This window comes from Haliaeetus albicilla, chromosome 9 (genome assembly GCF_947461875.1).
Source record: "Haliaeetus albicilla chromosome 9, bHalAlb1.1, whole genome shotgun sequence".
Classification (NCBI taxonomy): Eukaryota; Metazoa; Chordata; class Aves; order Accipitriformes; family Accipitridae; genus Haliaeetus; species Haliaeetus albicilla.
Window position 1 is genome coordinate 20,871,908 of NC_091491.1, and position 26,425 is coordinate 20,898,332.

Sequence of the window (26,425 nt, forward strand, 5' to 3'; positions counted from 1 at the left end):
AGTTGCAGTTTACCGGTGGTTTGATGGCGGCAGTGTGCAAGGTGGTCTCATTTCCTCTTTTTTCCTACTACTTTGTCTCCCCACTAAGCAAGGAAACCTGCCAGACTGGAGCCCTGCTCCGGCCCCTTCCCTGCTGAAGGAGCCGGCCATCCCCTTTGCTCCCAGAACGGGTTCCCGCCCTAACCTGGCCCTCCCCTCCGCCTCAGCAGCGTTTTAACAACACAAACACAATGGGAGCGGTTTCTTGCCTTTTCCCTCAGGGAAAAGGCCCGGGAGACCGCGTTTCTTTCCCACTGAGGCGGGCTCATCGCCCCAGGCCGCCGCTCCCCCCGCGGCTCCACTCTGACAGGCCACTGAGGCGAAGGGAGACTCCATTTCCCGGCGAGCCTCCAGAGGCCACCGGCGCGCGCGCGCCGTCGCCATTGCCGTCGTCGGGGTGGGACGGGGCATGTGTAAGATGGCGGCGCTCGGGGCGTGGGGCTCTGCGGTGGCGCCCGCGCGGCTGTCGCGCGTGGCGCGAGCGCTGTGGGCCTGGCGCGCGCGGCGGTGTCTCGGGCAGGACGCGGGGGCCGCGGACGGTAGGTGAGAGGGGGCGCGGAGGGGATCCCCCCGCCCGGCCTTGTCTCGTAGGCTGCAAGCGCCCGGTTAGCCGCCCGCGCCCTTCGTGGTGGGCGCCTGCAGCCCCCAGGGGGGCCGCGAGGGAGGGGAGGGCAGCGCTGTGGGGCTCGGCGAGGGCGGGGGGCGGCCTGGGGGGCTGCCGCGGGGCCGTCGCGTGAGGGGAGGGGGTGGCGTGACCGTGACCGCCTCCTCTCCGCCCTCGTCCTCCGCGCAGGCGGCGGCTTCCCCACCAACTAGGTTAACAGCCTGTGAAATCCTCCTGTAGGAGGAAAAGCCGCCAAGCCTTCCTTTGCGGATGAAGCGGTTCAAAATCTGCTCTACAAAATGACGGGGCTCAACCTGCAGAAGGTTTTTAGGCCGGTGAAAAAGGAGCTTAAACCGCCCAAGTACAAGCTAATGACAGAAGCTCAGCTGGATGAGGTAGGCTGCTCTGCTTCGTTTTGAAGTAAGTTTTGGTTTTAGCAAAGTCTGTGACAGTCCACGTTTCTGCTTCCTTTAATGCTGCTGCTGAAAGCATTTCGGTTTCTTCACTTTGTTTCAGGTCATTTCATAAATTAGCGTGAGTCAGTGTTTCTTCACTTTAAATAGTTATATTTATCCAATTTTTCTCAATTTTTGCGGAATATGGAAGGGAATTGGATGCTTTTTTTCTTGAGTGACAGTTTCTCATTATTATCCCCTTTCCTTATGTTTCCCAATTGTGTTAAATGGTTTTATCTGATATTTAAATTCTAGCCCTGGGAGTCCTTTGACTGCGTTTTTTTCCTGTTGTCTGACCGTGGTCCAGGATGACAAAGGGGCCTGACTTAAGCCAGTTCTTCTGTAACCACAATCACAGCTTCATATAAACTGTTGATTGTGGTTTATGGTTTGGGGGAAACCTACTGTGGAAAAATATGTGAAATAAACTTGGTGTTTGCACTAGTGTATGTAGATTTTAGTTTTGAAACTTGCTCCAGCAATTTACCCGAGTTACTGTAGTGGTATATTGTTCACATGCGATTCACCTACCTGGAGATTGAATTAGTGTCTCGCTGCTTCTCAACTGCAGAAGGAAAAAAGTTTTTAAAATTTCTCTCTAAACGAAAATATTTGTCCCAAAATTGTATGTTAGCTTTCCAATAGGATGATTTTTTTTAATTGTAAAATTAAACTACTTTTTTTTTTTTTCCAAGGCCACAAGAAAAGCCATTGAGGAAGCTAAAGAAAAACTAATCATGCCCCCTGTTTTGAATGAACGAGAGCCAATTGATGATGTCTTAGCAGAAGACAAATTCCTTGAAGGAACTGAAAGTACAAAATATGTGTTTACAGATTTAACTCACTCAATTCCACATCGTGTAAGTAACAATGTATTAATTTATTTTAAGAGCTTTTCATTCTTAATTTCAAAATAAGCTTTAGGTTTTAATAAAATGTAGTTAAAGCAGTTTGCAAGAAGGCTGAGGAGTTGTAAATTCAGTCTGGTACAAGGCAATACAAAGACATATATTTCCAAATGTTTGCTTCTAACTGATAAATTATATTCCAGTGCTCAAAAGCAGGCATGGGGAGGGGAAGCTGTGCGATAGTTAGTTAATTATTTTTAAAGCAGATGCTTGTGATTTGCTAGGAATGCTGAGTTCTTCCATACTTCTAAAAGCTTTCTGTGGAATTAGATTACTTAATACTATGCATGGATGAAAAGATGGAGCTGCTTTGCAGTTGTAAAGATCTGGTGGAAAGCTGAGTAAATGATAAATGAATTCACAGGAAAGCTGTGAAGAAAGAGTTGTCAAATAGAACTGTGGAGTATAGGGATAAAGATTTCTTTGAATAATGAAACATCTAGATTGTCTTAAGTACCAGCAGTAAGAGGCTGGAAAAATTCTTAACAATAGTTATGATTCTAAGAAGTCTCCATGGTTCAAACATGCATATAGTGATGTCCCTGTGAAATGAATTGCCAAGTTTTCCATCTATTACTCCATCTGAGAGCTCTGTCCAGGAACCTGCTATTTGTTCTTCTGCCTCAATGCATTGAAAACTTCCTCGTCCCAACAAACTTTCCTCTCTGCAGGTCTAAATCAAATATGCTTGTGAACAGATCTGAGTATATTGTTTTATTTGTTGTATTTTTTGTTTTGCACTTGCCCTTACTTGACTCTAGCACCTACCTCTGAAACAAAGTTAAAAAAGTACCAGACACTTGGGTTCTTAATTTAGTATGTATTATTTAATGCATAAAATCATGCCAGCAGCAACGCTAACTCCTTTCTCAGGGTATTAGTTATGTTACATGTCTAAATATCACAGAGCTGCTGCTTTTAGTGTAGGTACATGCATGGTTATGTCATACAGTAAAATTAAGTTGCAAGTGTAGCACTTTAGCAGACACCAAGGGAGAAGTGATTAATCTAGCACATAGAAACAATCAGTTAGAAACTGGTATTATTAATGTGAGTTTGCATATAGAAGGACTTGGCCAAATAAAAAGCTTTTTTACAATGGTTCTGGCAACAAAGAGAGATGAGTTTGGGAGATAATGCTCTTTTTTTTTTTTTTTTTACCTTATTTTCAGGAACGTTTCATTGTAGTTAGAGAACCAAACGGTGTTTTACGCAAAGCAACCTGGGAAGAACGAGACAGAATGATACAGATATTCTTCCCAAAAGAAGGGCGCAGAGTTATTCCCCCAGTCATATTCAAGGATGAACACCTTGTGGTAGTATCTTTCTAGTTTTGAAAACTGATCATTTTTACTTAATTGTGCTCTGATATCGAAACTGTGCTGTTTGGACACAGTAGCTCTGAATAAGCCAGTCTGCTTGTATGTTTTAAGCTGCTTTAATTCTGTTTTGAACAATTGCTTATCATTGTAACTTTAGTTAAAATACTTGTAGTAAGTTCCAGGCTAGGGACAGGTAATCCTGGCTAGGTGTAAATACTAGAAATCCATATTTAATTGTCATGCATTGATGAAATTGTATACTTAATCTGAAAATGTGAACTGGTGTTTCAGAAACAAACATCAAGAAACACTATATTAATATCATCAAGGCAGTTACTGTACTTTTATCCATTTTATCTCGTGATTAAGGGGATGCTCACTGTAAGGGTTGCCCAGAACAGAAATGATGTGGCTGCTGTTTTCATTTTGGAGAGCTGGAATGGTATGATAGACTCCGTTCCTGAATTTGACCTGTTGTTTTAGACTGCGTTTCTGTTGTTTTAGACTGTGTTTCAGCAAAACCGTCATGAAGATATCCTTAACATGTGCATTGCTCAATTTGAGCCAGATTCACCTGACTATATCAGAGTGAGTTCACTTTTCATTTTTCTCATAAAAATGCCATAGTATTAGTGAAGAACTTCAGGGTTTGTTTTGTAAACATAAGTATTATCGGAGGATCAAAGGTGTTGTTCATATCTGTTCTTTTTCTCCCCATATAGATTACCTGTTCCACTTGTGATGAGGGTTTTTTTTTCTTGCAGAAAAGTAAACCAGGATTTTGTTAAGTAATTTTCAATAGTACAGAAAGAACTACAGATGCATAAAAAGAGTCTTTATATAGGTATTTTTGGTATCAAACCAGAATTGATAAGGCCCATAACTGGCCACAACCAGAGCTGTGCTACTAAAGTCACACTAACTGCTGTGTTAAGATTTGGAACGACCAGGTAGATACTGATGAAGTTGGATAACTGATGAAGTGCACCTGAGAGCACTGTACACAATATTATTTTTGACAAAGACCAGGTACAAAAAAAATATACTTTTAGCTGAAACATTAAAATTTAGTAACTGTAATTATTGCTGAATATGTTAGTCTACACTTGCCTTTAAGATGTTACTTCTCTGTAAAAATTTCTAAAATCACTGAGAATTTAATTTCTGTTAGGCAATTTTTTAAATACATCTTCTTCAAAGTAAAATTTCACCTCTTTAGCGTTTTTCTCCTTAAATAGATTACAACTTGACAGCAATGAAATGAAGGTTCAGAGGTTATGTCCTTCCCCTGCCCCCCCCCCTTTTCAGTACGTAGCTAGTATTTAGCTTTCTCTTAACATAAAAGATGTCTGTGCTTAAGTATTATGAACTGGGTTATCCCAGTGTTACCCTGAATTATAACATGTATAAAGCTAAAGTAGCATGGTTCAGCCTGTGGCTTACTACTGCACTTCAGGGAGGTCTGAAAATAGATTAACAGCTAAGTGAAAGATAGAGGGGAGAAACTGTCATCAAGCTCCAGTTATGCTAATGAAACTGAATCCTTTTGTGTGTATAGGTTCATCATCAGACATACGATGACATTGAGAAACATGCCAAATATGATCTGCTCCGTTCAACAAGACACTTTGGAGGAATGGTGTGGTATCTAGTAAACAAAAAGAAAACAGATGGCTTACTAATAGATATGATCCACAGAGACTTGTAAGTGGTGTTTGTCACTTATTAATTCTGCTTATCTAAACAAAGAGAAAACAAGTACTATTGTTTGAAAATAAAAACAGTATTTCTGTAAGTTTTCATTTGCTTGAAATTTTAGGCTAGCTGTAACTTTTAGCTATACAGATGCTGAATTGAAGTACCAACTACAGTCCATGAAGTTGTAGGGTATTAAACTAGGTTTCTGCAGAAACTAGCCTTTTGTAGTTGGGTTTTTGTTTCCCATGTAATTGTCAGTACACTTCCAGCACTGATCTTAAAGCCTAACAATTTCATACTACTAAGCTCAGTTTTGGCTTTTAAGATTGACACACTCCGGGTTTTAGAGCAATTCCTAAATAGCTTAGGAACAGGTAGATACACTTTCATTTAAAATAGATGGATTTTTATAAGATAAGGTGCTAAACTTACTCAAAACTCCCTGAAGTAAACAATATTTAATTGTTCAAAATGTCACTAGAGATAGGAGAAATCTGTAGAATTAGAACTCCAAGTTGCAGTGATGGTGGCATTCATTTCTTACTGTTGGAAGACAGAAACTTTTAACAGGTGGTCAGATCTTACTTTTAAACCTGGGGACATGAAGAAATACAGGGAAGGTCCAGTTTTGGAATCAAATGGTTAAAGGGAAAATTCAAATATCTGGACAATTTGTATTACCATAGTTTGGAGCATCTTTATTTGCCACCTGCCCACTTTTGGCTTATGTTTACATTTATGTAAAACACCTGTTACAGTTTTAAATTCAGCTTGAGGGCTAGGTGTCACAAGATTTCTAATACTACTCCTGTAAAACATGCTAGTTACTGCAGTCAATTAAGTTTCTCTTTGGCAGAGTTGTTCCACTAAATACTTGTTACTGGGTAATTAACTGTATTTTACAGAGAGATTTCAGCTTTATTACTGCTGAACAGTACATCAGGCTTAAACTGCAGTATGGATAAATTTACATACCTTACCTGGTGCACCTTGGTGTTCACGTGCTTCTGATCTTCTCATGAACAGGTTGCCATTGCAATAGATGATGGGATGCCTGTTTAGCTGTATATTCTAATGACTGTATACTCAGTGAAAGCAGAAGTTTATGAAAGCCTGTGGTGTGCAAAGTATACCACAAAAGTACACTTTCTCCAAATACTCTTAAGTATTAAGAGAAAGTAATTGCTGCAAATGGGCGTTTATTTGTTCAGGCTGGATGACACTACAAGTTTAATTACACTGTATCATATGGTTCATCCTGAATGTCAATCAGCAAAAGAAGCTAAAGAAGAGAAACTTCAAGGAGTTGATCTGATCAAGGTATGCTTTTCTACTTCAAGGCTACTTAACTACAGAAGAGAATGCTTTTAAACAGCAGAAGCTTATTTAGTAGTCTAAATTTCTCCTTACCTTAAGCAGCAGATACTTAACCAGAACTGTTGTGCATGCCAGGTTGTGGTTTTTTTTAAACTATATATAGCTGCACCAGGATTTCAGTTATAGGTGGCTGATCTACCACTGGAATGATGAAATCTTATTATACAACTATGCTCTTAATTGTACATTAATCTCTCTCCTGCCCTGTTTGCAGGTATTTGTGAAAACTGAATCACAGAAAGAAGGTTATATACAGTTGGCCCTCCAGGCTTATGAAGAAGCAATGGCTACTTCTACAGCTTCATGAAATAAACCTTAGTTCAGCCTAAGTTTTAAGTCTGTTTACAAACATTCTCTGTACAGGACTCCACAATAAATACTTCAAACAACTGACTATTCTGGAAATTTTTTTACTGAAACATGTAAGAATCACTACAGCAGCTTGTTATTTTCAAAAGTTCTGTAAACAAGCTTATAGCAGTCATCATGACTTGTTTTGAGGTGACAGTATACCCTGAGTTTAATTTCTTTACTCTTGCATCTCAAAGCTAAAGAATTGCCCACAATTCATTTTACTTACTGAAATAAGTGTAGGGTCTGGACAGCTGTTCTGTTAGATCTTTTAGCTAAAAGTTTTGTCTAGAAGAATACCTGATTGTTAACAGATACAAGCTAAATAGCACAGTGAAAAAGTAGTCATACACCTAAGTGTATATGCTGAGAAGAATCAGGTTAAAATACTAATGCTTGGCTGCTATGCTCCTGTTTCAAATGTTTGCAATACACACTATTGAAGCTGGGTTAAGAACAGTAGAATTACTACTAAATGGAGAATGAAGGAATAGAATGTTTAAGAAGGTTTATTGAATTGCTTGATAAAACATTTTTTAGTATGTAGTAGAGCAGGCCTACATCTTGAATTTCAACATACTGGCAGCTGATTCTTTTTGTACGGTTGCTGGGTCTACCCTTCTTTCTACATGTACATGGTCCACTTGCAGTATAAAAATCAAATTAACTTGGAGCACATAGTCCACAGAACTTCATTACATTGTTTGGAGTAAATGATTTGGTTATCTAAAAAGTATGTTCACTCATCTAAGATCTCTTCATCCAGATTGATATCTGTGGTATCAATATCCTCCAGATCCAAGTTATCCAAGTCATCTTCCAAATCCAGCAGCGTCTAGGAAAGGAAAAGACTAGATTAAGGGGATACTGATATGATTACGTTAGCCAGCTTGTATGATGTACGATTCTGTATGATGTATTTGCACATTCTACAAAACACCAAGCTGAGGCAGTCAGGTAGAACATAAACATTAAAATAAGCTGTAGAGAGAAGCTGCCTTCCTAGTAAGAAAGCACCTCTCAAGAGTTGCAACTTTTTACCATGATCTGACCCACTAAGTTTGGACTTCACCCTTTGTTCCTTCTAGGAACCAGTCTGTATTACTGTGTACAGCTGCTGCCTACAACAGGAAGGGATCCATACGCTGTACTGGTTCTAAGCTGTCTGGGTCTATTAAACTAAGCTACTGGAAAATGTCACTTTAATCACATTATTAGTTGAAGTCTTTAATGTAAAATGCATTTAGCACTTGTACTTCCCTTCATAAAAATATTTCAGTACCTTTTGATCTCTTGTTGGAAGTAGATCAGAATTCTGCAAAACTGTCTTCATCACGTCTTGTTTTGGAGATGGAACTGGTTCTTCAGCCTTCTGATGAAATAGAGATCCTTAAGTTCTTTTGAATTTAAATTCTTTCAATAAAAGCAGGTAAACGCCACCAGACCCATAAATGCCCTCTCCCGCTGATTCTCTTTCAAAGTTTCCTTTAGTAATTCTTGAGACACATCTTCACAGCCAGTAAGCATTCTGGCCCTCACTTCTCTGGAGACTACTGTTTCCGCACCCAGTTTATTTAAAGGGGTGTTGATGGAACTGATACAATGAAAACAACCTTCAGAAAGTATCAGTTACTTTCAAATACTAAAGTGCTGTTAGAAGGTAAGTGATTTTCAAGGTCCTCAGCGGTAAAGAGATTAGGTTACTTGAGACTGTCACAGCAGTTTCAGCAAAGGTGGTAAATCTTAGTACTGTTGCTGGGCTCTGTGTTCCATACCCTACAATGGTTTAACACTTATCCTGCTCTCTTCACTGCTGCACAAGTTCACTATAAAGGTAATTTATCAGTTAGTACCATTACTGAAGCAATGGTCCTATTTAATTGACTCTATTTAGATTAATTATATAATTATCTCCTACAAAACCTCCCATATTCAGCCTCAGCTGGAAGACACAACTGTTGTTTAAGGACTTCTATGCAATCATTAACTGAATGCAGAGACATGCATCCAGCATTAGTGGTCTTGGTTTCAGCTTCTAATGCAAGCTAGTTCTAATTTGTTTCAGGTAACTTTTGCAATGCTATTTCTATATCTTCTTTAACAAATGTGCACACAACTTTGATTTTGCTTTAGTGATACTTGCTTTGATACACAAGAAGCAAATAGTCACTAAAGCTACTTGAAAGTAAGCTAAATCCTCTAAAATGTCAATGAAGTTCTGTAGTGCATCTCCTCCAAGGTAAAAATACAGAGACAGAAAGGAGCATTGTGATTTTGTTTCTCCCTCAGTTTCCACTGCAGTTTTTAGAAGTTTATAGCCTGAAAGAGCTGTGCCAAGATAATCGTCTTTAAGGAACTCCCACATTCTGATTTTCATGTTCAAATGTAAAGTGTATTTGACATGAGCAAGAATTAGAAGTTGGCATCCCCTGTTTAAGCTCCGAAAAGCATTTTAAGTGTTTGTTTCAATCTGTATGCTTATACCTTAAATGGAAGTCATGTGTTTTCTGCATAATACTTGGACAACTGAGGTAGTAAAAAAAAAAAAAAAAAAAATCAGTTTGAGTTACTTCAGATATTGATTAGAACATATTTTCAAGTAATTGAGCAGGATTCCTAGTCAGTTGGTTATGAAATAGTCTTATTCCATAACCAGGCACACTAGGAAAGAATATAAAGCATTTTTAATTGCTCTAATATGCACAAGTTTCCAGTTTCCGACTCCAGCTTTTAGAAAACTAGCAGCAGTTAAGGCAGTGTTTGTATGTGCAATTGAAATGTTTTTTTCTACAGGATGAATTCAATGGTAAGACTCTACAATTACACTAACTAAAGATGACCCAAGATAAGTAACCACACAAAAGAAATAATTTTACAGTCAAGAAGTCATTCGTAGTAAGATAAGTAACCACACAAAAGAAATAATTTTACAGTCAAGAAGTCATTCGTAGTTACAAAAGTAGATTAAGAACAGTCTGAGGCAAAAGAACATGGAACTCAACTGCAGGGCTTACACTCAAGCCAGTAAGAGCAATAATTTGTCCGTTATTGGTGAAATATTATCCAGGGTAGATGTTACCGTACAATAGCAAAGTTGCCTCTTTCTTAGAATTCATCATTTAGTAGTAACACTGACCTGAGATGCCATTACTCCAGAAGGCTCAAATCCTTTTGCTTCTTCAAGTAAGTTTCTTTCTTCATTTGGCTAAAAGAAAAAACCCCAAAACACCAAAACATGTTCATAGAATGTTTAAGTTGCACTGACTTGCTTAAAGGTGATTTTACACAGCACCAAATGTTTTTCTTCTAGGGACAATAAGAATGCCCACTTCATACTTACAGTGACAAGGGGGTATTCCCTGGCTGGCCGCATGTCAGGAAGACTCTGTTTAACATACTCTTCAGCAACAAAAGCTTCCTTTAAGCCAGGAAAAAGATTTTCATATTCTGTAGGATCAGCAAGGGACTCAGCAGCTTTTTGATTGACTTTAGAGAGATTCTCCCGCCACAGTTTAACAACCCTGGAGATGCAAACCATGTTTGTTATATACAGCTAATTTTGACACCACTATGCATGCTTTGTGTATGCTTTGAAATTACCTTGAAACTTGGCTTGGCAAATATGTCCGTGCAAGAAAAGCAGCTTCTGGGAGACGCCCGGTTTTAATCAGGAGTTCCAAACATGAATCAAGCCTAAAAGATTTCAAAATGTGATTTTAACCAGTAAATTTGATCAAGACAAATTTTTAGATTAGATGAGCTGTTTATTCTATTACATTTATTTAAAGTCCTTTCATTTCAGATTTTAAAAGTAGCAGCCATCGTAAAACAGAATCAGCTTTTCTGAAGAGGTACCTGCCAGAATCTTTCTCCATTAAGTTTTACATTAGCTGTAGTTAACCATCTGAAGAACCTGAAGTTCTTTGCACTTGGGAAAGCAAGAACATACCAATCTGAATCTCTTGCTTGCTACTTACTTTCCCTGCAAGAAGTAGCTCATAAATGCAACATTGTTCTTGCCATCTTTTTCTGCTCCTTCGGCTAACTTATTCACCATGTTAGCATTTCCTGAAGCTGTAGCCAGGAGCAGTAGTCCGCCGTAGTCTTGTGCATGGTGGAGACACTCCTGGGCTAAGCCAAACTGGCATTTACTAATGGCAAGCTCAGCAAGTTGCTTCCATTTCTGTTCTGACTAATCACAGAAGGGGAGAGAGAATGAAAGAAAAAAAAAACAACACAAAATAACCCTCTCATTTCTGAACAGCATTTAAAGATTTTCATAGCATTGAATATGAAAATGTAAGTTTACTTGTGAAGGTACTGTATCCCATCATTACACTTGTCTTCTCTTTGAGATAGTATGATTGCTGCAGCTTCACAGCATCCCACAGTGGTGTTAAATGCAGATCATTACACAGCTATACCATTACATAAAATAAACAGTTTTTCATTAAACATGGAGGGAGGAGGTAGAAATAACTTTGGAAATTCAAACAGTAAGAATCTCTTAAAGCTCCCAAGTTAACCTTCAGAATGTAAGAAAGGCATTTGTGTCTAACATTCCTTATCACTAACTTCATTATTTTACAACAGGAACTGTGAGATCAATTATCTGAATAACAGATATGGGACAATCACTGCCTGTGATCAATCTATGTTTGCCAAGGCTGGAACAAAGGCTTCAGCCCTGTCATTCCTCCTCTCACTGTTAAATATTGGAGACTAAGGCTTGCTTTTTGGTTCAAGTTTTGTATCCTCCAGGAGTTCCTGCAGCTTTCTGATCAGACAAAATTCTTCTGTCCTCATCCCACAGCTGAGATTCCTTTGAATTACAGGCAGAAGAGCTTCACTGAGGAAGTCTGAGGCATTTATATAGTGTTCAGGGAGCTGTACTGCATCCCCACATACCATTGTCTTTTCTTACAGGGACTCTTAGATTCATGCTAATACTCAGAATTAGTATGAATCACCAAAATTTGTATGTTTACCTCTGCTTCCACTGCAAGCTGATAAGCTATTTTTAATTCTCCAAGTTGAAGAGCAAGTTCAAAACGATGCTCCGGATCTGTAGATACTGCAAGAGCTTGTTGTTTGAAGCCCTAAAATAAAAGTCTGAAAGTAAAGCTGTGATCTGTCAGGTGAAACAGCATCCTAGATGCTCTAACAACCCCCCTCTAAACAGAAGGTCACAGTATTCTCAGATAACATGACTGGGTTTTGCTTAGCAAACTCAATTAGAAATGTGAATAAACAGATTTATTTAAGTTTTTGATAACTAAGAAATAGTTTTCTTGCCTGTTTTTCAAGAAAATGTGCAACTCTGGTTCTTTGTTCCTTTGGAATTGTGGGAAGAACTTTGTCAGCCATACTGAAATCTCTTCTCATCACAGCAGTTTGATATTCAAGCACTGAGACCAGCAAAGAGTAGCTAACAATGTTTAGCTCTTTATCACCCAAATAAAGTCGGTTGTCCTTAGGGATATAACCCAGAAGATACATTGTTCTGAAACAAAACAAAGGATATTAATGTTAAATAGATCCACTACCAAATAGTCTATAAAAAAAATTCAATAGTTCTTACGGTAGCAAGAATACTCACATGAAAAATTCAACTTTTACTCTATGTACACTTTCACATAACTTCCAAGATTACATTACTGCCTCAGAACATACGTTAGCATGCTATGTAAGAAAAAGTAGTAATGCACAGCAAGCAGGTGGGAAGCTTCGCCTTGTCCTAACTTCATTGAAAGAACCTTTAACACTTATAACCAGATGCAGCAACTTACCTGTCTAAATGGGCAATAGTGACAATTTCTCCTCCAACATAGTAGTTGAGTCTGTTCACAGAACTGGTGTAAATAAAGCAGTCGCCTACCCACAAGCCTGTTTTCACAATCTCCTGAATCTCACCAAGAACCTGCAAATTAAGTTTGATTTAATTAGATATACAAAAAGGTACTTTTAGATAGCAGTAAGACTATTGCATTTTCAAATTAAATTTAATATTCTATACTTAAGTAAATAGTTGGGCAAGTTGCAAAAATAAGTTTAGATAGAGACTGGAAGTACGTAAATAATGCTTTTAATTTTACATAAACACTGTAATATATGAAATGTCTACCTTCATTCTTAACTAAACCATTTATAAATCTAGGAAACAAGCACCAAAGCAAGCATTAAGCAAGACAATCAAAGACAGCTTGTCTTCTGAAATTTTTGTTTCTGACACTTCACAGCGTGAGGTTTTTTCACTTCTCAAACTTCAGTAACATTTCAAAACTTGAAAATCGCAGAAGTTTAATCTATGGAAACATACTACCCAAAAGCATGTTTTAAAAATAACCTCTATGACTGTAAGAATATTAAACAGATGTCTCAAGAGAAACACAGGCATCAAGGTCTGTCATGCTGGGATTCAAACAAGGATACTTTCCCCAGGGAACCCAAATAAAATGATTAACAGCATTCCTCAAGCAGATGTATACTGTGTGGTACTCGATGTTCTGGAAACTAAAATTTAATAGGACTATGTTAAGGACTAAATTTGCTATACTCTGGGGAGACTTGCTTACATGATCTCTAATCCTATTCCTTTTTTTTTTAAATAGAAGGTACCTCAAAAGCATCTTCAATTCCATCTTCAGTGACACCTTCATGTGTTTCTTGGGCTGCTGCAACTTTTTCTGATAGGTATTTCAAAATGAAGAATGACTCTTCTGTAGCAATGCAGACAAGCTCACCCGAGTCAGACCAGAAAATCTGTATCATCAGAATCAATAACAGCACTGTTTTAGAGACACCAGGTTAAGAGAGGAGATGGTATAAATTAAGGTTAAAACATACTGACTCTAACAGAAGCTTTAGGACCTGAGAAGCCAACACACACAGGGATTTTTTTTTTTCCCCTTCTGCTACATGACTGAGAGAAACTTAGGAAGTTATTATTTTATGGTTGACAGCTTGGCTTCATTCAAGAAAATCAGCAGTCTAGTAAAAAATAAATAAATTAGTAAACACAGACAGGTGAGTATCTCAGTCCCATCCAGAAACTTACATGTTTGGGCTGAATTTCAATTCTGCGAATCAATTCTGTGTTCTCCCAGTCATAGAATGCCAAACCATTAACGGATCTGACCCCCAACAGGAAGCCACCATAGATGCCTGCAAGAAAATAAAGGTGGAAAAAATCCACATTGTGCAAAAAATGCCCCAACATATCTATTTTAAAAGTAAATACTTACCTTCTGCTCCAAAATCAGGTTTGAATGACTTCTTCTCTTTGAAATTTTTAAATATCTTTACAAGGCTGTTGCTCTCCCTGATTGCATACCTAGAGATTGCATTGTAAAAAAAAACAAAAAACCAAAAAAACACCAAAACAAAACCCACAACTTATTCAGCTTCCGAAGTAGCAAATTACCAAAATGGTAAGCTGCTACAAAACAACTGCGTTTGATTTATCTTAAAAAATTAGCGGAGTGCTAAAAATTGAAAATTTTAAAGCAGGACAGTTAATGAAAATTCATTACCCACACAGGTCTTCAGGCCATTTTACCGTTTGTACAGCCTGAAAACTAGCAGCAGCAAATTTAAGTTAATACAAAAGAAAAAAATCTGCAACACTTACTCTGAAGAATCATGTGCCCATACGAACTCCTGTGCAGAACCAAAGCTCTTGTTTCTCAAAGCCATAGCTGTGTAGATGATGTATTCACCATCACCACACACTACTACAAACCTAGAGCATGAGAAAGATGCATTTGTCAGATACCTGTGTTCAGTTCAATAGGCATGATCAAGTAGAGAAATTATCTGAAAAGTTAAAGGCCCCTAGCCCAATATAATCACTGTGAATGCAGACAGAATAAAAGAGCTTTGTATATTCCAAAAATGTCACAGAACTGGATTTTTCTCTGCATCGTGTTGCTAGCTACTTGCTATTCCCTCTTCCTTCTGGTCTCCTCTGAGCAGCTCTTGTACCTTGTATCCCTTTTCCTTTTCTTTTAATTTAGCTTATCTGTTAACAAAAAACAATTCAAAAGAAGTGATAAAAGAATGTGGCTTGCTGCTATTACATTATACATTTTGTTTGCATACTTCTTCCCCTACCTACAGTGTCCAAATTCTCTGTTTAAGCTGTGAGTTCTTACACAGGAAGCTCATCCATTACTCTGATTTTTACAGTGCCTGGCTCTGATACACCTGTTCTCCACCAGCCACCAGCACACATGCAACTATTTTTTTTTCCATTCAAAAGGTTTTCCAATATAAAAGAAAAAAAAAAAAAAAGGAGAAATCAGAAATGTTCAAGTATTTTGTTCTAAAACTCTATTACCGTCCATTAGGGTTGTGCTGAATTGTCTGAGGATAGATTTCACAGCTTCCCATGTCCTTTACAGCCAGTGGCAATCTTTCTCCATCTTTGATTTCAGCATCTCCCATAGCTTTCAAGTTAGCCTGTTGGACTTCTGAATGTTTAGCCCAAATAATTTTTCCATTTGCATCCATGGACATGGCAGGTTCTTCACGACCAAGCTAGGAAGTGTAGCATAAGAATTTAGCAGATGGAGAAAATACATTCTTGATTTTCTTTTCAGTTGAACATATCTAGTGAAATACCCTGTCTCTGTCTAAAAATGCCAATTAAAATGCCAAATTTTCAGTATTTTACATACTATCACAGAATCAGAAGCTGCTCTGTACAGAGGACAGTGATGAATCACCATTTCTCATTTCAAATCATTAACTGTACCTTAACAATAATGCTGCCTTCATCATATCCCAAAGCCACATTATTGGATCCTCTTAAACTGGCCACACACCACACTCTCTCCATACCATAGTTGAGGGTACTTTCCAAGCGGTAAGTGCTTGAATGCCAAATGCGCACAGTTCCTAAAGGAAAAAGAAAGACATACATGGCTTTTATCTCTTCTCTCAATGCAAGGGCAGAAGGTGTGTAGCCACACCACAAGAAGAGTTCTCCCATAAGTTCTTCCCGTCCTTTATATATCAGAAAATACAAAATTACCATCTTCTGAGCCTGTGATAATGATAGGCAATTCAGGATGGAAGCTGACACACGACACATTTTGAGCATGTCCTTCCAATGTTTGTACACAGGTTTTATTCTGGGGGAAAAAAAAAATCGGAAGTACAGGTACAGATAATAAACACATTGCTACATTTATACCTTTATCTCTTAAAAAAAAATAATCTCCCAAATCCAAAATTTATCTGAAAACATATTTCTTTTCTTCCAGCAACATTTCCAAGATGCTCAAACAGCATTAGACATGTTAAAGCTATGACTGTATTGAGCTAATCTCTCCTCCCCAGAAGTATTTATTTCTCTTGACAAAGTTGTTTTCCCTCTATTTTCAGATGAGTTTCTGCGTAGAAGATATGCTTTCTCAGAGCTACATAGCACAGCACATTAAAGCGAGATAGAAAGCTGAGTTCTCTGAAAAAAAATCACAAAACATCTATCTGAATCTAATTACAGATGAAGACAGATCTAATATTGTCTTTAAGAATGTTCATTCACACAGTTGTGAAAGAAAAGCCTACTCTGCTTGAGACTAAGATTAGACTACGTAAGTGACATATACAACTGTGCATGGTGGCAAAGTTTCAAGCACTGTTATGTAACAGTCATTACCACAGTGCATGCTTAAATTAACAAAGCTAGCTTTAACTTCTGAGCTTGGATTTACTCTAGAGCAATGTGCTTTTATAAACCAGAAAGTACTATCTAACAAATTTTGTCTTGCCCTTCTGGCCATCCACACACTTGCACACAGGAAGATCTTATGAGCTCTATGTTCCAGCAACAGAACTGAATCCCTGGATTCAACCTCTCTTTCCTTTAGAGCATTCAAACAAGTCACCTCATGACCCCTGCAAACTGTCAAGTAGAAAAGCACATGCATGCATGTGCATGCAGACATATGCCTGTGTAAATGTGCCTAGGATGAAAAAGGAGAGAGGGAACAAAGAAAAAATGAAAAAAATTAATGAGAAATGAAAGGATGGAAAGAGTTGATACACTATCCTGGTTTCAGCTGGGATAGAGTTAACTGTCTTCCTAGTAGCTGGTACAGTGCTATGTTTTGAGTTCAGTATGTGAAGAATGTTGATAACACCGATGTTTTCAGTTGTTGCTCAGTAGTGTTTAGACTAGAGTCAAGGATTTTTCAGCTTCTCATGCCCAGCCAGGGCACCTGACCCAAACTGGCCAACAGTGTATTCCATACCATGTGACATCCCATCTAGTTTAGGAACTGGAAAGGGGGGGCAGGGAATCACCGCTCGGGGACTGGCTGGGTGTCGGTTGGCGGGTGGTGAGCAATTGCCCTGCGCATCATTTGTACATTCAAATCCTTTATTACTACTGTTGTCATTTTATTAGTGTTATCATTATTAGTTTCTTCTTTTCTGTTCTATTAAATTGTTCTTATCTCAACCCACGAGTTTTACTTCTTCTCCCGATTTTCTCCACCATCCCACTGGGTGGGGGGGAAGTGAGTGAGCGGCTGCATGGTGCTTAGTTGCTGGCTGGGGTTAAACCACGACATACACGAACAATATTTACATTTGAACGTAGAAAAGGAGCACCTTAAACCACAAAAAAAGGTGTTCAAAAGGGCAGGGATTACACATTACAAGAAAAAACCCTAATGCTAATAACAGAAACTTTGTCAAATTTAATTCTACAAATTAACTTTGATATAATTTAAATTCACAGCAGGTTTTCTCAAGTGTTAAGAAAGTTGTGGGGTTTTTTTAAATGAAAAATGTGGCATGAAATATTTCCCCCCACAATTCCTTTTTCCAAGGAAAAATGAGGAAAATCTGTTGGTGTACTCAAGTCCTTTCCCTCTTTTTCTATTACTTCAATAATGTTTTTGCTATGGCAGTCTGCACAAAAGTTTGTGACAAATTGAACACATACCTGGTAGTCCCAGATCTTAACCAACCGGTCATCTGCACCTGAAATGAGATATGGCTTGTCTCCTCCACTGTAATAGTCAATGCAGTTTACTCCCTTCTCATGGCCTTCCAAAGTAAAGTTGGGTGAAGAGGAGCCAAGCTGCCACACCTTCCCAGGGAAAACAAAAACAAAACCAAAACAAAACAGCAAAACCCCCAACCTATGTAGTTATCGATCTTTTGCATCTAGGTCACAGTAGGTATTCAGATGTACTTTACAATTCCAAAGACACAGTTGTTTTCTTAGGTGAAGAACCTACACAACTGTTTATCAAACTACCAATCCTCAAATAAACAGAAGTAACATGCTGAGTTGCACACCCTGTGCTCACACCTCAAAACAATGGAATTGGTTTCTTTCACCTTTTTTTTTTTTTAAGGACATAAAACAATATATGACACTATTTGTAAGAAGTAGTTCTGTTTATGAAATTAACTAAGACCTAGAAAAAGCAATCAACTATTTGTACATACATGGGTTGCCCTCAACTGTGTCCTGAATTTTATTTTTCCAGTTACTTTAAATGAATGACAAATCTCATGCTAAATGAGGACTCAAGACGAATGAAGTCAAGTTGTAGATATACTGCTACTTTCCCATGATTATCACATCAAATCAACATTTATATGCACCTAATCTCAACATCTGAGGACGTATGAAATCAAAACTGGCTTTTTACAACCAATATACTGATAATTTATAGGGAATGTGAGGAAGTCTCACTGCTCAGATGGCTGTAAATCTATTGTCCCAGATATCCAGTAATAGTTTCACAGCAAGTGAGACTCATCTGAGTCTACCACAAGAAGGTTGAAGACACCTTTGGAAACAATCCAATAGACAGACAGCCAAGGACACGAAAATAATGGGAGAAACACCTTTACTATTTTATTTTTTAAGTGTACACAGCTAAAGGCTTTACCCATTATATATATAGTTTCAGTTCTCCCAAGCTACTCATTGACAGTATAACCATTGCTCCTCCCCAATATTTCTGTCCAGTCCAAATGGAAATGCAGCACAAAGTTTAGAGAACCACATTTCAATGATTAGAGGTGGCAGGTAATCTTGTAAATTTACTGAATTACTTAGTAGGTACATAGTAACTTGACCAACATTCAGGTCTTTGTTTAATAAAAATTCAGTTATTGCACCTGCTTTTAAGAATTCTGACCCATTGTCCATACAATATTATTATTTTATGTACTCTGCCTGATAATTACTTAAGGACTAAAAAAACCCCCAAAACACAGTTTCTCTACCTTGATTGTCCTATCCAAAGAGGCACTGGCAAACTGATTATTGTCTTTTGGGTTTATGACAATCTGCATGACATAATGGGTGTGTCCTTCAAACACCTGAGAACAAGACCATTTTTTATCCCAGTCCCAGAGTTTAATGAGCATGTCATCTGAAAAAAAAAACCAAAAAACACCAAAACCAAGCTTCAGTTAGTTTAATATATTCTGATACATACCTTCTTAAACTTCATAATCTTTAATCACTTTAAGTTAAAGGCTCACTCATCCCTTCCCCCTTAAAAGGGGGCACTGCTAATACTCAATATATTTTTCATCTGTAAGATTACTGGTTCTTCCCTGCAGGACCACAGGGACTATGAATTTCTCAAAAAGATTGTCCAGTAAAATGGTGATAAAACTAAGAAATACATTTGTCTTAAAAAGGGAGATTAAGAATTGATATAAGGTATTGAATTACTAATCTTAAAATGCTGGGCAGATATTAAGGAATTGGACCCGTGCTTTCTTCTGCAGCACCTACTCTGATGAGCACTAAGGAAGCTGAGACAACCAAGCTGACTTCCTAGTACCTTTATTTCAAGTGTAAGTGTATTAGCTTCAACAGCAAAACACAGAAATATATGGTGCTTCTCACTCACAAGGCTCTCTGCATTCTTGCAGAGCTCTGACTGCATTAGTAAGGTTTCCAGGAGTGAAAAGGACTGAGTAGCACGATGTAGATGTTCCTGGGCAAGGTCTGTTGGGATGCTGTGATCTTCCATCCCTAAGTAACATACATCACCTCAAATAACAGAGAACTCGGTAGTATTTTGGGAAAAGAGATCAACGTTATCTGTTGCTTCAAGTCAGATTGCCAGCTGAAAACACACTCCAAACTATTACCTAATTTTTTAAAAACCAGACTTCAGTGTGGCAAACTCTCAAATAACAGCTAGTTACCACATATATGAACCTTTCTTCTGGCAGATATTAAACAACAAGGTTCTTCGGTCTTCTCTGACAAGAACATAAGCTATTATATTTTAAATTGTAAGTACAGTTGATATTCCACTAAAAAACCCCACAAATGCATCTGGCAAAGAAGTAACATGAAATGGCAACTGTTATGTTGGTTACCTGCTCAAGGATTCCTGTTTCAGCAGGAAAAGGAAAAAAACATGCAATCCCTCACTAGACACAAAACAGAAGCCTAAAACCAGCTGGTTATATGTAAAAATATACCAAAGAACTCTTACCACTGCTTGTCAGTATGAAAGGCTGTGTGGGATGCACAGCAATACAACGGATGTAATCTGAATGTGCTTCAAACATGTGAACTCTTTCCAAGGTGTTATAATTAAAAACTCTAATTTGCATGTCATCCTATGAAAGGGAAGAAAAACCACCATTAAAATAGGACTCCCTGTATAATACACCTTATATTCAATGCAGGGTAGCTAGAAAAAACATTCCACCACTGAAGAGCCTCTAACAACAAAATGTTTAAGAAAATGTATTTTCTGTACATGACTAATGATACAAATTATACTTTGATTCAGAAGTCTATAAATTACCCAATCCTATTCCAAGGCATTTATGAAATGGAAAAAACTTCAACTAAAATGTCATTTTTAAAAGATGTATTTAAAATAGTCTTTTGATTAAAATCAAGGAAAGTGCAAAAATACTTTTAAAATTATTAATGCTTTATATGAAAAGCAAGGTTCTCCAACATAAATTTTACAATGGTGTTAATGCAGTAAATGAAAGTTAGTAATAAACTCTACACTACTTGTTTTATCCAAAGCATTTACTTTTCTACTCTCTTTTCCTCTTTGACACACATGCCTGTTTAAGCAGCAACACCTACAGAAAACACTCTTCAGAATGGCAGAAAAGCACAAGTATGTTCTTTTGAGACCAGCCTGTCAGCGTAGTGAACATAGGACACATAGAATAAGCAATGACTAATGTCACATTTTCATAGTCACTAAGACTTGGCCCTGTTGCTGAAAGCAGCTGTCTTGCCCCTTCCTTACCATTTGTTGCTACTGCATTGCAGCCTCCCTTGGGAAAGCTAGAACAAATACAGCTGCACACTGAATCAGATCAAGAAACTGATCCACGTGAAATTAAGTTGATAAAAATAGAGACTAACTTTCATCAGTTACTAATCCAGTTCCCATGCAGCTGTTTGAACTTTTGTGCTGCCAAAGAGGCAGTGTCGTACTTCTTGGGAAACAGTGCTAACTTATGCACACTTGAAGTAAGTGGGTCATGGCAACGTAAGACAATAAAATGACAAGAAATTTTTTACTCTGTGTATAGGGCAGAAGACTAGAAAAAAAATTGAGACAAAAAATTTTAGACATTACCTCAATTTAGACAAAACACATTCACTCCATCGAGAAAAAATGTGTTACCAAGATTAGAATAAAACTCTTCCTCTCAAAGCAGACTCATTGAATAAAAGCAAGAGTATTTTTCTAGATGTGAGTAAAACTCTAGAAAATTTATTTTTAACATAACCAAGATCACCAGTAGAAAGTAACTTCTAAGTCATCTTACCTAGGACAGTCAGTAATTTCAACTTAGTTAAAGTAGCACTACTAATATTTAGTCAAAATTGGGTGCTGCGTGTGTTGCAGTTGACAGCAGATGTTGAATCTAGATCTACCTTGCACTACATGCAGAATTAACCACCATATTAAGTTGCTCTCCTTTGAAATGAAAATTTTAATTTTCTAAGCTTACTTAAAGGAGAAATTATCTGGGAAACTGTACTGAAGTATTCCTTTCTCTTCTACAAATTCATATCAAGTCATATTATTGTACGATGTACAAAGGAATGGCATGAAAATAAATTAGAGAAAGTACTACTGCATATTGAAATCACAAGATGACAATAGCTTACAGCTCCTGTAACAACCCAGTTCTTTCTTGCCACAAATTTGGCAGCTCTCACTGGCAAGTCACACACTTCAAAAGTCTTCACCAGAGTCTAAAAATAAAAATAATAAGTTTATAGCACTGGAGAAAACATCAGTTTTAAAATCAGCTCTTTATCTTAACAGTGTCCAGTATGTGGCCTTTGGCAACTCTCCAAGAATCCTACATTATATGCACACTTTTTTTAAAAAGAACATACCTGTCCAAGAAAGGATATACTTGCCTGTTCTGTTCTTTTAACATCACCTTTATATTTCCCCTTCATGCTTAACCAAACCCCACTTCCAAGTATTTTTGGAGCTCCTGTCCAATTTCAACTATACTTGATAGACAGGTAGAGGTCTAACAGTTCGTACAACCTTCACAAATGCAGATGGCAGGTACAAGACAGAGGCATCTAATCTTTCAGAAGGAGAGGTCTTAGTTTGCAAGGAATTCACAAAGGAGATAATTCTTGAAAAATAAATTTATAGGAAATGAAATATCATTAAAGTCACAGGTAAAGATACTCCTTGTCTATTATTATAGTGACTTTTGTAATAAGACAGGGGAGGGTACAGTCAATTAGTTGCAGTTATTTAAGATTCTTCTTCTATATCTAATATTGAAAAATAGAATTTATATATCTGTCAGTTATGAAGATTTCATAATAAAGGATAACCAAAATCATCACCTGTGTTTCATGGTTCCAAACACAGACACTGCCATTGTAAAGGCTAGCCAACATCCATGGTTCTGTGGGATGCAAGTCTACACTCTTCACCCGGTCAGACCGAGCTGTTAGTTTCCGTTTTATATCAAGTCGGAGAGGCTAGAGAGGAAACGAATTGAGAATACCAAGTTATTCAACATAAAACTGGCACAGAATGGAAGAAGGAAAGCTGAAGTTAAACCTTAAAATAAAAGGAGTCAATCCTGCTTCTCAGGCAGACAGAAGACTACTACTCTTTTCTGTCCATCTGCTTATTTATTTTTGTAGGGGTTTCTGGAAACATCACATCCCCACCAATGGCAGTGGGTCCACATAATTTACTTTTGTGAAATTCAGAATTTTTTCATATTGTAAAAGTGTCTCCAGAAGAGTCAAAAAAAAGATGCACTGCACATCTTCCTGGTGTCCCTGAACTACTGAAGCAAAGCAAAGAGAATTTGCTTCTAATACAAATGATAGAAAATGAATCTTCCTACTACTTCACCAGAAAAAACAGGTGGAAAAGCCAGTTATCACAACGGAACACAAAATCATTTGCCCATTATAAACGTATTTCCATTCACAATTCCAACATTAAGTTTTAGTATGGAACACTATGTTGTAAAAACTGGGGGGAGGGAAACGTTTAAGTCTTTCCCTTATAGAGAGCTTTGACCTTCCACTTTCATCACTGGCGATGTAAAGCCACAGTACTTAAAAGCCATTAAGTATAGCAAAGGGACTTTTTAAAATATTTGAGGCCTCGTAGGTTTGTTTAGGCACTCAAAGACTGTTGGGCTCACTTAACGCTGCTGACATTTTATCTCAGATAACTTAATGGGTAATATCTGATCAAAGAATGCTGCACGTGTTTAGTAGCAGAATAAAATTAACAAAACCTGCAGTTACATATGTTAGACACTGCAAGGAGAAAAAGATACCTAGCTACCATATAGTACCCATAACTCACAGACATGCCATCTGACAGTAGAGAATGAATTTGTGGTTTATTTCTCCTACCACAAATACTAGAGTAGGCAAGATAACTGCACGTGATTCTGTGCTTATCCTTGGAACTGCTCTTACCTACTGCTACTAAGGGCCTGACTATAGCTGATCTAAGAGGTTAACTGCAATACGTACTCAAAACACAGTGACAGCTGCTAAGTCTGTCTGATGAATACCACGCTGGTAACACAGCCCAAGGGATCTGCTCTGTGACTTGAAGGAGAACGGTGCTAGGGGACTTTCAAGTGCTTTCTTCTTCTTAAGTTATTTAACTTTAATCGCAGAATACCAGTACGACTTCTTCGGGAAGCCCGGGTGAAACAGAGCAAGAAGACCCTGCACGGACATCCCTGGCTTGCCCTGCCCAGAGCCAAACCCAGCTCCCTTAGGCAGGGCCAGCGGTGCTCGGGAGGGCCCCGCCACGTCCCGGCCGGGCTCCCGGCTCGTCCTGGCGGGGCGGCTGCTCAGGCCCTCGCCCCTGCAAGGCCTCTGGCTCTTCGCTTCACGCCCAGCCGCCCTGTTTTTCTGGGGGCGCGGGGGGAGCCGGCCGGCGCAGCAGCTGCGCGGTGCAAGGCTGGGCTACCTCACTGGGGCCGCGTAAAAACAGCTCGGGACCGATAATTTCAAGCCTCCTGCACCAGGGGCCTGCGGGCAGTGCGCTCGGCCAGCCCCGCTGCAGCCGGTCACCCACCGGTGCAGCTCCCCCACCCTCCCCGCGCGGATCCGCCGCCCTCTCCGCTCCGCGCCGGGCCGGGCCCCCGGGGCCGGACCCCCGACCCGCCGCGCTGCCCGGGCAGGCGGGTCTCGCTCACGCAGCGGCCCCCGAACTCACCATGGCCCCGCGTCGCCCCGCGGCAGCGCCAACGGCTGAGGTATCCCTGCGCCCCGGGCAGGCTCCGGCCCGACCCTCCGACGTGGAGCTTCCGGACCCGCCGCTCTCGCGAGAGCGGCGCCGGGAGCTCCCGGGCCTCGCGAGAGCGAGACGCCGCCGTAGGATGCCGGGATATGTAGTCGACGGCGCCGCGGCTGCGCCTCGTGGGGCAGGCTGGGAGTTGTAGTTGCCCTGCGTGGCAGCGGGCGCCCCTTCCCGTCCGGGCGGTCGTCAGGGCTCTCCCGCTGCGCGTGGCGGCAGCTGAGGCGAGGCTGTCAGTGTCCCCAGCCACAGCCCTTCGTGCCGTCTCGGACTTGCCGATTAGAGAGTGGCGGTGGAGAGCTACTGGGCTCTGCCTGGTTGCGAGTGGCCTAGAGAAGCGTCCTCTGATCGCCTGTGCCTGCTCAGCATGGTCTCTCGGCCTGCGTAATGGCGACGTTGGTCAGGGGGGCCAGGCCCTTGGTGGTGAGCGTGGCAGGGCCCTGAAGCAAGCCCCTGGAAGGAGCCCGGCTTGCTTCTCTCACTCAGTAAGAAAGACGAGAGCCCAGTCAGTCCTGCAGAGCTTGCAGGCGTGAAAGGCTGTGTGACACATTTCTCCCCTTAATCTTTTTGTCAGCTAAAGCTACAGATACTACAAGCCCAAACAGCATCTAGTAAAAATGTTATGGGGAATGTGAGATTTTGGGAAGCATCAAAGCACAAGGAACCACTGTTGAGAAAATTTCTCCTAGCGCTGCTGCCAGATTGAAGTTCCGTCTTTAATTGAAAATTGCAGCCCCCACATTTCATTATATAAAAGAGAGGATATATTCACCGGGATTCAGTTAAAGAAAATACTCCTTTTGACACAAGTGTTCACCTGGGGATTTGGAGCCCTGTGTGCTCTATCCTCTAACACAATAAGAAGGATTACATTGCCCTGCAGTGTTTACAAGTTGAAGGACATAAACTGATTCAGAGAAATTGACTCAATAGTTTGATTAACTGTTAAGTAGGTATTCTTTATTGGCAGCGCTGGATGCACGGGGGATCGCTCCACCTATCGTGCGCACCGTCGGGTCTAATTGTGCAGGTTAAGTACATGTTCTACATACATATTCACTAGATTTCTGAGAAATGTTATACATATTCATTAGTTTTCTGGGAAACTATTAGCATATGCAAATGTCCTTTACGCAGGTGCATTGAAGGTCTCTGGTGGTCTTCAGGAGTCCTCTGGTGGTCTTCCATAGTCTTCCTCACTTGTCCGCTATTTGACCCTCCTCAGGTGATTCTGCGCAGTATGGTCTTTTACATGTTTTGATACATCAGTGCTTGTTAGTGCTCTTATTACCTAAGTTTTCATTAGTGGTGTAAAACCATATGGTTAGTTTAAGCTAAATTATCTACAAGGACGAGAACAAAGGCAGGAGTCCTTATCTTTTCTGGCCCTATCTATTCAAGCAAGGCCTCTACTTGTGCCTTCTGGACAAGATCGTAAATTCATCAAACATTTAATTAAGTTTTGTGATTGTTCATGGTTCCTTCTTGCTCATCACTCCCAAGTACCAGTCTCTGACAGGCTTAATCCTTGACGAACACCAGTCTTTGGTATGTAAAGTTATAGAGAGACAATCATTAAGCAATTAGCAGTTCGTTCTCTATATCAAAACAAACAAAAGGGTGGCAGAAAGATTACTTCAACTCTTGTTATTTGCACTCCAAGAGAGCAAAGGTGGAAAAGACAGATACTTAAAATTCGAAAAAACACAAGTCTGATGAGGATAAGTGAGAAGAGAAATGCCTGAAGCAAGAAAAGGGGCACAATATTGTCAACCATTATGGGTGAGTTTAGACTTTCAGCTTTCTTTAAGGCATTCTTTTCACTTTCAATTCATTACATTAATGATTGTAGAATAATGCTTAAAACATTTGA

At 39.4% G+C, this 26,425-nt stretch overlaps 2 protein-coding genes across 4 annotated transcripts; one reads left to right on the forward strand and one right to left on the reverse strand.

Annotated features, from left to right (window-relative positions):
- The first annotated feature begins 215 nt into the window (after positions 1 to 215).
- On the forward strand, positions 216 to 6,796 carry MRPS22 (mitochondrial ribosomal protein S22). Of its 2 annotated transcripts, none has more exons than XM_069792056.1 (8): positions 216 to 582; positions 884 to 1,038; positions 1,794 to 1,958; positions 3,179 to 3,322; positions 3,833 to 3,916; positions 4,887 to 5,032; positions 6,238 to 6,346; positions 6,618 to 6,796. In XM_069792056.1, exons 1-8 carry the CDS (start codon positions 231 to 233, stop codon positions 6,708 to 6,710), a joined length of 1,248 nt encoding a protein of 415 aa, XP_069648157.1. In that variant the 5' UTR covers positions 216 to 230; the 3' UTR covers positions 6,711 to 6,796. The 2 variants fall into 2 exon arrangements, with proteins under 2 accessions (XP_069648157.1, XP_069648159.1); XM_069792058.1 differs by having other exon boundaries at positions 445 to 578.
- Positions 6,797 to 7,245: 449 nt separating this feature from the next.
- On the reverse strand, positions 7,246 to 24,604 carry COPB2 (COPI coat complex subunit beta 2). Of its 2 annotated transcripts, none has more exons than XM_069792055.1 (22): positions 24,472 to 24,604; positions 22,614 to 22,751; positions 21,906 to 21,992; positions 20,248 to 20,374; positions 19,013 to 19,161; positions 17,712 to 17,858; positions 15,789 to 15,888; positions 15,510 to 15,652; positions 15,093 to 15,292; positions 14,385 to 14,495; positions 13,999 to 14,087; positions 13,812 to 13,918; positions 13,373 to 13,516; positions 12,544 to 12,674; positions 12,050 to 12,257; positions 11,743 to 11,853; positions 10,732 to 10,946; positions 10,355 to 10,447; positions 10,095 to 10,275; positions 9,891 to 9,959; positions 8,037 to 8,123; positions 7,246 to 7,589 (listed from the first exon to the last, which is right to left on the reverse strand). In XM_069792055.1, the coding sequence occupies exons 1-22, from the start codon at positions 24,472 to 24,474 to the stop codon at positions 7,494 to 7,496; spliced, it is 2,736 nt and encodes a 911-aa protein (XP_069648156.1). In that variant the 5' UTR covers positions 24,475 to 24,604; the 3' UTR covers positions 7,246 to 7,493. The 2 variants fall into 2 exon arrangements, with proteins under 2 accessions (XP_069648156.1, XP_069648155.1); XM_069792054.1 differs by having other exon boundaries at positions 8,037 to 8,126.
- Between the last annotated feature and the right edge of the window lie 1,821 nt (positions 24,605 to 26,425).

Bases quoted from the DNA above. Each gene is read 5' to 3' on its own strand.
- MRPS22 (XM_069792056.1), top strand. From the start codon at position 231: ATGGGAGCGGTTTCTTGCCTTTTCCCTCAGGGAAAAGGCCCGGGAGAC. The intron at 583-883 runs GTGAGAGGGGGC...ATCCTCCTGTAG, and splicing joins GCGGGGGCCGCGGACGGTAG to GAGGAAAAGCCGCCAAGCCT. The intron at 3,323-3,832 runs GTAGTATCTTTC...CTGTTGTTTTAG, and splicing joins TCAAGGATGAACACCTTGTG to ACTGTGTTTCAGCAAAACCG.
- COPB2 (XM_069792054.1), bottom strand. The intron at 14,496-15,092 runs GTAATAGAGTTT...CTCATGCTCTAG, and splicing joins CAGCACAACCCTAATGGACG to GTTTGTAGTAGTGTGTGGTG. The intron at 10,947-11,742 runs GTAAACATACAA...TTCTGTGATTAG, and splicing joins AGCTTGCAGTGGAAGCAGAG to TCAGAACAGAAATGGAAGCA.